We start from the raw sequence: 10,952 nt of genomic DNA, 5'->3' as shown, positions 1-10,952 counted from the left end.
TTTAATTTGATTTTTATCAACAATAAGGAATTTAAAAGTGGCGCTGTTTCTTGTACTCTAATGGCGCCAAATTCTTTCTTTCATTTTTAAAAAGTTGCAAAATTGCAAAATTGAAAGATTTGTGGTGGGGGTAATATTATTAAAAATGTATTTCTTTTTCATTTTTTACGAAGGTGTTATAAAACGTTAAAACCATTTAATTTTGTATTTAATATGTTGTCAATATCTCTCATAAATTACTACATAAATTAAAATTCTAAATTACACACTCCCTACATTGGAAGTGATAAATAGTTTCATATTCCTAAATAGTACATGCTTGATGACGCAGTCGTTTTAATTAATTACCACACGGCAAACATAAACCGATTGTTCGACGAGTTTGGTACAATGCCGTGGTTTGCATTCTTTCAATATTATTAAAAACATTCTATGTCTTTTAAACATTCAACTATCCTTAAACATTAATATATTAAGAATATATAGAAATGTAAAAAATTTATTTAATGTGTACATTAAATGTATATGACAATTTCATTAATGTTTATTAATTTTTATCTTCAATTATGGTATCTAGTAACTGTTTAAGTTGCATTCCAGCACTTATTCTAGTGAATGGTTTCCGAGGAGTAATGCATTGTTCTATTAAATATTCCACATTTGGATACGTTTTTAATATATCTGTTGGTATATTATGCAGAAGACCACCAGGTAACACACCGTCGTCTATATTTAATGCTAATAATGTCTGCGAACATAATTCTTCATAATTTTTCGAATTGAACTTTGCAAGTAAACAACAAGTAAAATGTTAACATAAATACTGTATTTAATAAATACCAACTGACCTTACATATAGCATAATAATTGTGATCACTGGTCTTGTGATTGCATATTTCAGCAGGAGAATATGCTAGGCATTCTGTGCAATTTAAATTCTCAGTATTTTCTTGTAATTGATTCCACATTGATTTTTCTAAAAATATATGCATACACCTCTCAAATATTATCTATTTAAAAGTTTTAGCATCATTGTATATTTTTTTTTATTTATTTATTTCTTTATGATCCTATATAGAATAAAGCTATTACCTTTATATATACTATTTTTATCAACAATAATCACATTCTCCAAGTCCACAAATTTTGCGTTATTATTTGAATCGATTGCTATGTTATCAGCTGATACATCAGTTAAATAAAAACCAAAATCATTGCTTCTATAGGTGAACATGTAAGCAGCATTTAAAAGACTTGAAGCTATTTTGGCTCTAAGCAACCATGATTTGTTGTAGTAAGCCGTCAGTGGTGATCCAACATATTCTTCAATTACAATACGTCCACATGCACCCAAATATTTTGGTACTGGCCAATTATTGTTTGCAGGGAGTATCTGTGAACAAAGACTAGAATGACAAATATTACCTAAATACCATAAATAATTTATATACCTGCAAAAGAAGAGGCTCAGGATTCAGAATTATTGACATCCAAATATTTATTTCGAGTGTTTTCAAATCAACCTGCTCGTTGTTCACATATACGTACTCTAACAGATTCCGCAAATGTTGAGCATTCGGACAGAGTCTCAAGCGAACCAAGTTATCTTTCGCAAAATCCAAGGTAACTTCTCGCACGATCAATTCATAGAAATCTATACTAGTTTTATTATTTACATTCTTTAGATTCTTTTCACAAATATGGCCAAAGTTTTCATTTTCGCAGAGCATTCGGTCAAAGTCATTCAATTCAGATGAATGCGCCAACTTCTTTAATATAACCTTATTGTTGATAAAAAATCCAAAGAATACATTTTTCACTCCGAAGAGGTAAGAAAAGGTTGAATAGAAATCGTATGGTGTGATATCCACTTTGTGGATGTAATTGCATGCTGAAGTACCAAAACAAGCTGGACATTTATGTAATTCTGTCAAGTAATTTATGTTTGGTTGGAAAGTTATGATTTTGGACCATTTGAAAATAATGAATATTATTACGAAGAATAGTAATTTCCATTTTTTAAACTTTAGGATGTTGTATATATATGATAAAATCATAAGTTGGTACTACAATTTTTTATTTCAATATGAATATTGGAGTATTTTCCTTTGTTGTTTATTTTCAGATTTTTTAGGTTAAGTAAGTATAAACACAGGGTTATTTTTAGGTTAGGAAAATATCAACGGAGGAGGTTACATATGTGTTTTAGATTTCTTTGTGGATGTGCAGAAGAGGGGCAAGAAGCACTAACAAATACTAGTCCTACTTTTTAATTAATTAAATAAAAATTGTTCATAAATGAATACAGATGTTCAAGTAACTAACAATTCAGATTCCTGTAAATAAATGTAATACATCATTGCGTATCCTTCTTCAACAATATTGAACAATTTTTTTCAAATATAGATATATACTACAGATTATTTGTTTTAAATATTTAATAAGACTATTAATGTAACTCAATTATGCTCTTACAACCTTATCTAATATGACTCAATTTTTGAAGCAAAAAAATAAACCACTTGTTACACTCATTAGTTTTATTAATTCATACTCATATTTTTAATTTCTTAGACTTCAAAATTTAACTCTGGAAAGACCTTCCTATTATTTACAGTTACATTTGCAATTTTGTCTACGAGCATGATTACTCCACTGACGACGCAGCTCTGAGAAGTTATTTAGCCACTTGCAGTCGGGTTTAGGTGGTTTGTTGCTGTTCCATATCATTTCTTCTACGCATTGACAAGTATTGGAGCAAGAATTTATTATACTAATAGGGTGAAAAGTGTTACAGTTGGTGCAAGCAAAACTCTCTTCTTTATTTCGACATAAACAGAAGTGTATTGCAGCATCTGGTATTAAACATTTCTTCTTTTGGGCAGTGCAGTCATTCACTATATGAAATATTAAATTATATGAAATGTTTGTTAAAAGGAAGAACTGAGATTTTATGAAGATACCATAAACACCGCTGCAAGATAATTGTTCAGTTTCGTTAGTTCTCTTGCAACAACTCATACTTAAGAAAAAATTGAAGTTTTATGTGATATAATTTGTGTCGTCAATAGTTATTGTTTTGCTACTATCGTATACATAAATTTAGATTATATTTGTACAATTTGTATTGATGTAATAATAATGTTAGTTGAGAAGAGGAAAGATGGAAATTGGTGTGAAAACTTTCATCTGTTTTGTTGAAATGTTTTTTTAAAGGGTTACTATGGTCATGGAAGAACGAGATGATCAATTATGTGACATGAAACTTAATTTTAAGCAGTGTCAAATTTATGCTAATTTGGTACATAATATTTTCTTATTTAATACATTAATATGTTTCAAACTTATTTGCAATTTGCTTATAATCATTCATAATCATATGAAGTACCATACATGTTCATTAAATATTCATTTGTTTATATAAATATATACATTAAAATCTTAAATTAAGGCAAAAATTTGTATAACCACAAATTAAAAAATTTCTTTTGAAATTTCGTCGTAAGCATTCCATTACAAATTACAAGAGTAATGGATAATAGAAGACTATTTCATTATAAATTACAGAAGTAACGTATAATGCAAGAAGTCACCCATTAACCAATTTCTTTTATATAATTGGTAAAGCATTACTTTTATCTCGCTTCCTCAATTTTCAAATTCCGCGCCCAGTGGTGATTCCAACTCGCGCATGTGCACTAGTTTTAATTTGTCGGAAAAGTAAAAATAAGTAAAAATCGTACGTAGATACGAATATTAAAGGCTCTGACACGAGGTATTTATTTATTAAACTACGCTGTGGCATTGGAATAACAAATAAAAGAAAATATTTGCGTTTAGGATGTTCCAAATAAAACGGGAGGGGGTTGGAGAATCTACGCTTACCTGCGAAAACGGTGTCACTCAATTGCCGCGCTCGTGTTGATCGTAACCAATCGTAGCAGTCACTTTCAACTGCTTCTTTCTGTTTGAATAACGGAACAAGGTGAGAATTTCGCGTATTTCTCTTTGTTATTAACAGTTATTAATATATAAAATCATTAAGTTACAAGACTAAATTGTATTATGGTTATTAAAGTTAAATATGTAGAAATATGTAACGCGTTTAAGTTCGTTTGAAAAAGTATTCTTGAAAAACACGTGGGCTAGCGGCATTATAGAAGTAATATCGTCGAATTCAATCCAAATTGAAAGCTTAGCTTAGAAAATTATGTCAATTATACTTTTAGAACAGTTAGAAGTATTTGAAAGTAAAAATTTGAATATATGTTACAGGCAGGGTCGTGTGTAAATGAAGAAGAAAAAAGATGGTCAAAGCAAGGACTAGGTTCCCCAGAGTTAAATCTTCTGGAGAGGAATGTAAGGCAAGTGATGCTGAACATAAGGTAAGTGAAACAAACAATTTTTTAAAATGAGAAAGAAGAAGGTAGGAATATGTGCTTTTGTGTTAATCTATCGGGTTGTAGGACCCAACTAAGTGATTACGGATTTTTGTAAGCTATTAGAGCACAATCTTTGTACAGAATAAAATATTTTTATTTAGTAATGTATTGTTCATTCGTATCAATGACCTTCTGTCATCTTTCAGGCAACATCATAATTTCATGTTCACAAAACTTCTGGTGTTGATCGGTAAGAAACTGAATCAAGTGCGATTCGTTATCATCGTCATCATTGAAAATTTTACATCATTGATATTATTTACTGTAAATGGCGAATTGTGCTACAAGTTGCTACATGTAATTCTGCTTTTTCCACAGCTGTAGTAAAATCTTTAACCGATTTTGGTGGATGAATGCTTAATAGATCAAATAAATATTGAATAATGCTAATGTTGTTGAAATAAAATATATTATTAAATTTAATAAAGGACATAAGTTTTGTTACCAATTGGTAAAGTGTAGTTTGTAGTTTCTTTATTGAAGAGGGCAGTTTTGAACGCCTGGGGGTGGACCCTTCCATTACTCCTGACACCTTCAGAAGTGGCGTTTTTCGACGTGCCCCTTTTTACAGGGATGAATTAACCCCTTCGTATCAACCCTCGCCAATGCAGCTTTGCACACATTTAGAGGACACTTCAAAACTACTCCTCACAAGACTTGCTGTAAAGTGCCAATAGTACAGTCAAAACGATCAATTTTTACATTTAGGTCCAATAATCGATGGTACTGCTAAAGTAATGATAAACGTCATTGCCTCGTGTCATGGAGAAGTTTAAACAACTGTATTCACGGTCAAGTGCTAACGCATAACGCCTTGACAATGCGTGAACAATTAACAAAAGTAAATACAGAATTCATTGTAAACATAACAGACTTGACCAACTGCTATCTTTATCTGTTTACTTTGGGAATGTATAGTCAGTCCCAAGTTACAGTTGGTGTTGTTGAATGTGTGATTTCAATGTATGTATTATATATTGATGAGTGGTGTCCGTGTGACAATGATGTTCATAAAAAATGAAACGAAATTAGTCTGTACAAATTTTATTTATATATACATTAAAAGAAAATGTGTTATACAATATATTACGTAATATACTAATAAATAAATAAAAATGTTTTAATGTACACTTTGAATCTACTAGCACCCTAGGCAGGCAGCACTTTACCCATAGCAAATGGAAACCTCTCGTTGGTGTCGAAGTAGTAGTCACCTTTGACCTCTAAATTAGGTCTGGGTCCTTCCATAAGTACAACAGGATTCGAATTGCACTCTCTATTTTTGTAGCTCTTGTAACTATTGCACTGCACCCCCCAGAATCCCTTGTCGGAGATAATAGATTCAGCAAAGTAAAAAGGTGCTCTGTAATGCGCGCATGCTGCAAGGAAATCAGTCCCGCAGCCGAATTGCACGGTGCCACCGTTTGGATAGAAATCCGCGTGGCCTATCGAGGTGTTGAAACCCAGCAGTCCAGCGCTAGAGTGGATGATCGTCACGTGTTTTCCACATTCACGAGAGACCCTCTGGCCTACTTCTGCCGTCTCGAATCTTGGGAGAGCTGGATCCAGGCCTGGAAGAAGATTTAAGGACTGTTGTAGTTTAATATATACGTATTAAATATTATATGTATACAGGGTGGTCCCAGAACTCCTGTAAGAACCGAAAATGGGGTAGCTGACACGATTCTGAACAACAATTTCCTTTGCAAAAACCTCAGCTGCGAGAGGCTAACTCGAGCCAGGATACTCGTTATTAAGTGAATGTTTCAAATTGTTACTTACTGACAATGTGTTTGGCCTTGTGTTTTGCATAATACGACGACAATCCTGCAATGTGACCGCCAAGAGAGTGGCCAACTAAGGTCAGCTGAGAAGCAGACATTCCTTGTTCCTCGAGGTGACTGATTATAGAGGCAACGTATTTGGCGACCATCAGGACTCTGCTACTGGCATAGGGATATGGATTCTTGGATATTTTTGACCAATCCACCAAGATGACGTTGCAGTCGCTTGTTTGGAGAAAGGCTGTGGAAGATATGGAAGATATGGAAGAATTAAATGATTTCAATCATATCACGAAGAAGTGAATGTGTTTAGTTATTCATTCTATTAGGTTGTCCGAAAAGTTTCTTTCGTTTTATTAATAAGTAATACGTACACAATATTTTATGTCGAATGTTACATTATTGAATCGTGTACGATTCATTTTGCTCCATTACTCTACAACATCAATATCTAAGAAATTAGATTGTCTATTTATATAAACACTACCGCACAAAATAATGGAGTGCAAATTACGAAAGAAACTTTTCGGACAACCTAATACATGGGCAACGAAAGAATCGTGATAAATTAAAACCCTTTGGGTCCCATACTTAAGGAGCAAAAAAAAAATCACAAGTGTTGCTTATTTTTTGACCGAAGGAGGTAGAAACTCTCTTTAAACTATACATATATTGTACAAAGAAGTGGTCAATCGGAATTTTCTTAAAAAAACATAATAACACGTACCGTCTCGCATCTGGATGCAAATGGGATTTTCATATGAGTTCTGCCATCCGTGTATGACGAAGAACGTTGGTCTTTTCGTACTGAAATGGGAACGCTTCAAACCAATGAAATCATTGCGACGCAACACCTGACCCACCTGTGGATTAGATTTCGTGAACAAGTGGAAAGTGACTCGATTTGGTAGATCCTTCTCAGTTTCTTCCATGCTTTCTTCCTTGAACATACTCATATCAACTAGAACTGGCTTTTGCTCGTCGTCGTATACATACGGAGATACATTTGCAAGCGTATTTATTACAGCTTTTCCTCCTTCTACTTGCTCTGGACTCTTCTCCATTTCTCTTGCTCGTTCCTTTGAGTCTACTTGTTGCTTCGGTTCTGTTTGTTCCTTGAGCTCGGTTTGAGCCTTCGGTTCAATTTGTTCTTTAGGTTCCATTTGACTCTTTGGTTCCATTTGACCTTTTAGTTCCGTTGATTCCATTTGTTGCTGCTGTTGCGTTTGTTGCTGCTGTTGCTCCTGTTGCATTTGTTCTGTCGGCTCCGAGGAGACTATAAATAATATTTCCATCTCGAGTAAAATCAGTAGCAAGAATGAGTAGCGAGAAAAATATTGAAAAAAAGCGTTGCGACTGTTAATGGAAAAAAAAAAGGAAATAGAATATCTAAAGAAAGTTTAATTATTTACCGCAGACACTGCACGCGAGGAGGATGCAAAGTAGGATTTGAGTCTTCATGGTTGGCTCGAATATACTTGCAGCAACCATTTGAGGGTAACTTTATAAAGCCTTCGACCGACTGAATCAATACATTAATTTCAATAACAAGACAATTTATTGCCATCTAGAAATTTCCAACGCGTGAATTATAGTCACATTTGTGAAACAATTGTTTTCACAAAGAGTGAAAAAACATTGACGTTATACTAAGAATTGTTCAAATAGAAATTCATGGACAATCTTTGGAAAACTCGTTAATTTCAATTCCATCTGACTTGAAATTCACGTGTATTGTTTTTAGTTATTGGATTGTTGATTTTCATGCATTTGTAGGAAATTTATAAGAACCTACGAAATGCGCACGGTATGCAATAAATAACCTAACGTACAATAAACCTAAACGTACAAATGGTTACATTAAAAATAATATACACTTAGACTAATGACACACTCAAAACACTAATACACTTAACAATAAACCTATAATTACTGCGCTTAATGCTACGTCAATGTTACATGAAGAGGAATTTATTATACATGGTTGGATTGGGATTATGTCATAGAAAACGGCACCAGGAAAAAACTATACATATGTTGTGATTGGAAGGGTTGGAGTGGATAATTGGGGGTGCGTTGATTATATGTTTTAATGAAATAAAATTTCGGATCAAAGTTTAAACAATAAAAATAAAAAATAATACTCTCCCCGGCGGGGAATCGAACCCCGGTCTCCCGCGTGACAGGCGGGGATACTGACCACTATACTACCGAGGAGGCCGCGTCTGTCTTTAATAAATAAATGAGACAGTAGATACTGTCTGTGTCAGTTTGGATTATTAACTTAATAAACACTGTATGACGCCATTGATTCCGTTCCTCACTTTTTTATTATAATGTAACATACTACGGACAGCGATACGACCCGTGCTGAGGACTAAACCGGACTGTTTGTCGCTCCCGGTCGTCGTCTCTTAAAAAGGGCATTCGGTAAAAAGGAAAGAAAATTCGATAGAAAAAGAAGACAGAGCAAAAGGAGAAAATTCGAAAAGTTTGTAAGCAAGGATAACGGAAGAAGATCATAAATAAATTACTGAAGCGGTTTGCTGGAGCCTGAGAGCCGACGCTACCCAGGCGAAACCTTGAAAGGGACACGGTGAATTAGAGACGATGACAAAGAGCTCCAAGAGATTATCCAAAAGTCGGTACCTGAGGGCCATACCCGAGCCCACCCGAAGGTGGTGATGGGTTTGTTAAACGACAAACGGGCGCCTAATAACTGATTATTAGTACCAGTTGCCACTGGTAGGGATTCTTATCCTGAGGAACCCACACAGGTCGACCGGGAAAGAAAATGGAAAGCCTTCTCAATCGTTACATTATTAGTATTCGTATTAAAACGACAAACGGTCGCCTAATAACTGATTATTAGTACCAGTTACCACTGGTAGGGGTTCTTACCCTAAGGAACCTACACAGACCAACCAAGGAAGAAAATGAAAGACAAGCCCTCTCCATTATTACATTTCATCGAGGCAAGTACTCGGAAACCTCGTAAAACTCTAGTCTCCAGCAATTGTAAAGGAGTTTTGCTCTAGGGTCCTCTTGTTCTGGGGAGGTCTAGCACCACCGACCACCCCAGGGGACGGACCCCTTTAGCCGGCGACTGACTTGCAACAGAACATTGTAACGTAACGCGAGCATTCGCTTAGTTTGGCGGACTAGCGAGCGACGAACCGACCTGTTCTTGCGCTCGGTTCGCGCTCTTGCGTGCTCCACTGGTCTGTCGGTTTTTTGACGAATCTCTTTGAACGTCTACTTCTCACTGAACTGAGTAGGAAGCATTGAGAGAGAATTCAGCCGCGAGTTCGAAGCGAGCATTCGTGATTCCAAGAAGGACCTTGTAATGTAACGTTGGTGTCGAACCGTAAAATTCGTGCTGAACAGTTACATTACAGCGTTCTGTTGCGAGTCAGTCGCCGGCTTCACAGAACTCGCTTCAGCTGTCGTCGTTAGCTTGATAGGTATTCACCGCAAGGTTTCAAGCAATTTAATTGGTCGATCCCCTCCCCGTCGTAGGAATCGGGAATAGCCTGTTGGATACGAGCGTGCCACGAGGTTCAGAGTGGAGGGGAAGCTCCACAAAGCTTGACGAATCCGATGGTAAAGTTTGTTGTGCAGCAATTCACAAGGCAGTTCGATTGGATGTCACGTAACCGCGACACCTCTTCTTGTATAGTCGCTGGTAGGGATCTTGTGAGCTCGTAAACCGAAACAGCAGTCACGTATCGCTTTATTGGGACAGGTAACTGATCGGACGACAGGGACGTTGCGGCTCTAAGGTATACACAGAGCGAATTATACGAGCTGTCGATCGCTTTCTTCTACCCCCCACTCCGTGTTCAAACGATTTCAGAGGGGGTGCGCGGAGGCATATAAAAGCGTCGCGCGATCGAACGCGTCGCATTCGCGTTTCTGAATTCACAGGAGCACGTACCGCGTTCAAAGTTCCACCTACGCATCTGAAAATGTCGATGTTATCGAAATTGTCGATGGTTGACAAGCTCGATGGCTCGTTGAGTTTACCTCTGAATAGTTTGGATCCTTCGAGTGATCTGTTCCGCGATAATGCTGTAACCGTCTATCAAGATCGAATTGAGACCTATCGAGCCGAAATGAAATTGGTGAATGGTGAAACGGTGGAACCGATCGTGTTCAGGGTGCTCCGGTGTGCAACGGAATCAGGGGGGGAACGTAAAGGAAAGTAAATCTAAATTGCGTAAATTAATGGCACGTGTACTTTACGAGAATTAAACAAAAATATTGCTCTGAAATTACACGTTTCACTATTTATACAACACACTATTGTAATTTATTACATGTAACGTCTTTACTATTCTTGCGCCTCTTGTCTATTACAGTAAAGACTGGATAAGTGCAAGACAGGATTTATTGGGTAAATGCAACGCTCGGCGACAAACCCTTTGCACTCGAGAGGTGACTCTCGGTCATCATTAGGTTTCACGCAGCAAATCTATCAGCAACGATGTTTCTTTAGGTTTCATTTCTTTGGAATTCGTCAATAAAATGATTGTCGGTGCGGCAAAGGTGGCCTGATTCTCAAATCTCGATAACTTAGCATAGATGCTTTCTTAGGATTCTATTGTCTCACCGATACGCTTCTGCCTACTGCTTTCTTCCCTCGGACCTCTCTCTCTCTCTCTCTCTCTCTCTCTCTCTCTCTCTCTCTCTCTCTCTCTCTCTCTCTCTCTCTCTCTCTCTCTCT

General features: G+C 36.2%; 1 protein-coding gene, 1 long non-coding RNA gene and 1 other non-coding gene across 4 annotated transcripts; 1 reads left to right on the top strand and 2 right to left on the bottom strand.

Moving 5' to 3' along the window:
- Positions 1-483: 483 nt before the first annotated feature.
- LOC128895286 (divergent protein kinase domain 2A-like) lies at positions 484-2,603 on the bottom strand. Of its 2 annotated transcripts, none has more exons than XM_054157768.1 (4): positions 1,549-2,603; positions 1,093-1,406; positions 849-976; positions 484-748 (listed from the first exon to the last, which is right to left on the bottom strand). In XM_054157768.1, exons 1-4 carry the CDS (start codon positions 2,055-2,057, stop codon positions 548-550), a joined length of 1,152 nt encoding a protein of 383 aa, XP_054013743.1. In that variant the 5' UTR covers positions 2,058-2,603; the 3' UTR covers positions 484-547. The 2 variants fall into 2 exon arrangements, with proteins under 2 accessions (XP_054013743.1, XP_054013742.1); XM_054157767.1 differs by having other exon boundaries at positions 1,093-1,393; positions 1,452-2,597.
- A 5,768-nt stretch (positions 2,604-8,371) lies between these two features.
- Positions 8,372-8,443, bottom strand: Trnad-guc (transfer RNA aspartic acid (anticodon GUC)). The gene has a single exon. It is a non-coding gene; the product is annotated as a tRNA-Asp (tRNA).
- A 1,431-nt stretch (positions 8,444-9,874) lies between these two features.
- Positions 9,875-10,947, top strand: LOC128895375 (uncharacterized). The gene is made up of 2 exons (XR_008461758.1): positions 9,875-10,008; positions 10,588-10,947. It is a non-coding gene; the product is annotated as an uncharacterized LOC128895375 (long non-coding RNA).
- Positions 10,948-10,952: the final 5 nt, after the last annotated feature.

This window comes from Hylaeus anthracinus, unplaced genomic scaffold, assembly GCF_026225885.1.
Source record: "Hylaeus anthracinus isolate JK02 unplaced genomic scaffold, UHH_iyHylAnth1.0_haploid 5, whole genome shotgun sequence".
Taxonomy (NCBI): Eukaryota; Metazoa; Arthropoda; class Insecta; order Hymenoptera; family Colletidae; genus Hylaeus; species Hylaeus anthracinus.
The sequence above is the reverse complement of the archived record's forward strand: the minus strand, read 5'-3'. Positions and strand labels throughout refer to the sequence as shown.

What these genes read in the sequence shown, in the direction of transcription:
- LOC128895286 (XM_054157767.1), bottom strand. Translation starts at nt 2,057, where the DNA reads ATGATTTTATCATATATATACAACATCCTAAAGTTTAAAAAATGGAAA. An exon ending in CTGAGCCTCTTCTTTTGCAG is followed by an intron (nt 1,394 to 1,451) that starts GTATATAAATTA and finishes CTTTGTTCACAG; the next exon opens with ATACTCCCTGCAAACAATAA. An exon ending in ATTATTATGCTATATGTAAG is followed by an intron (nt 749 to 848) that starts GTCAGTTGGTAT and finishes TTATGTTCGCAG; the next exon opens with ACATTATTAGCATTAAATAT.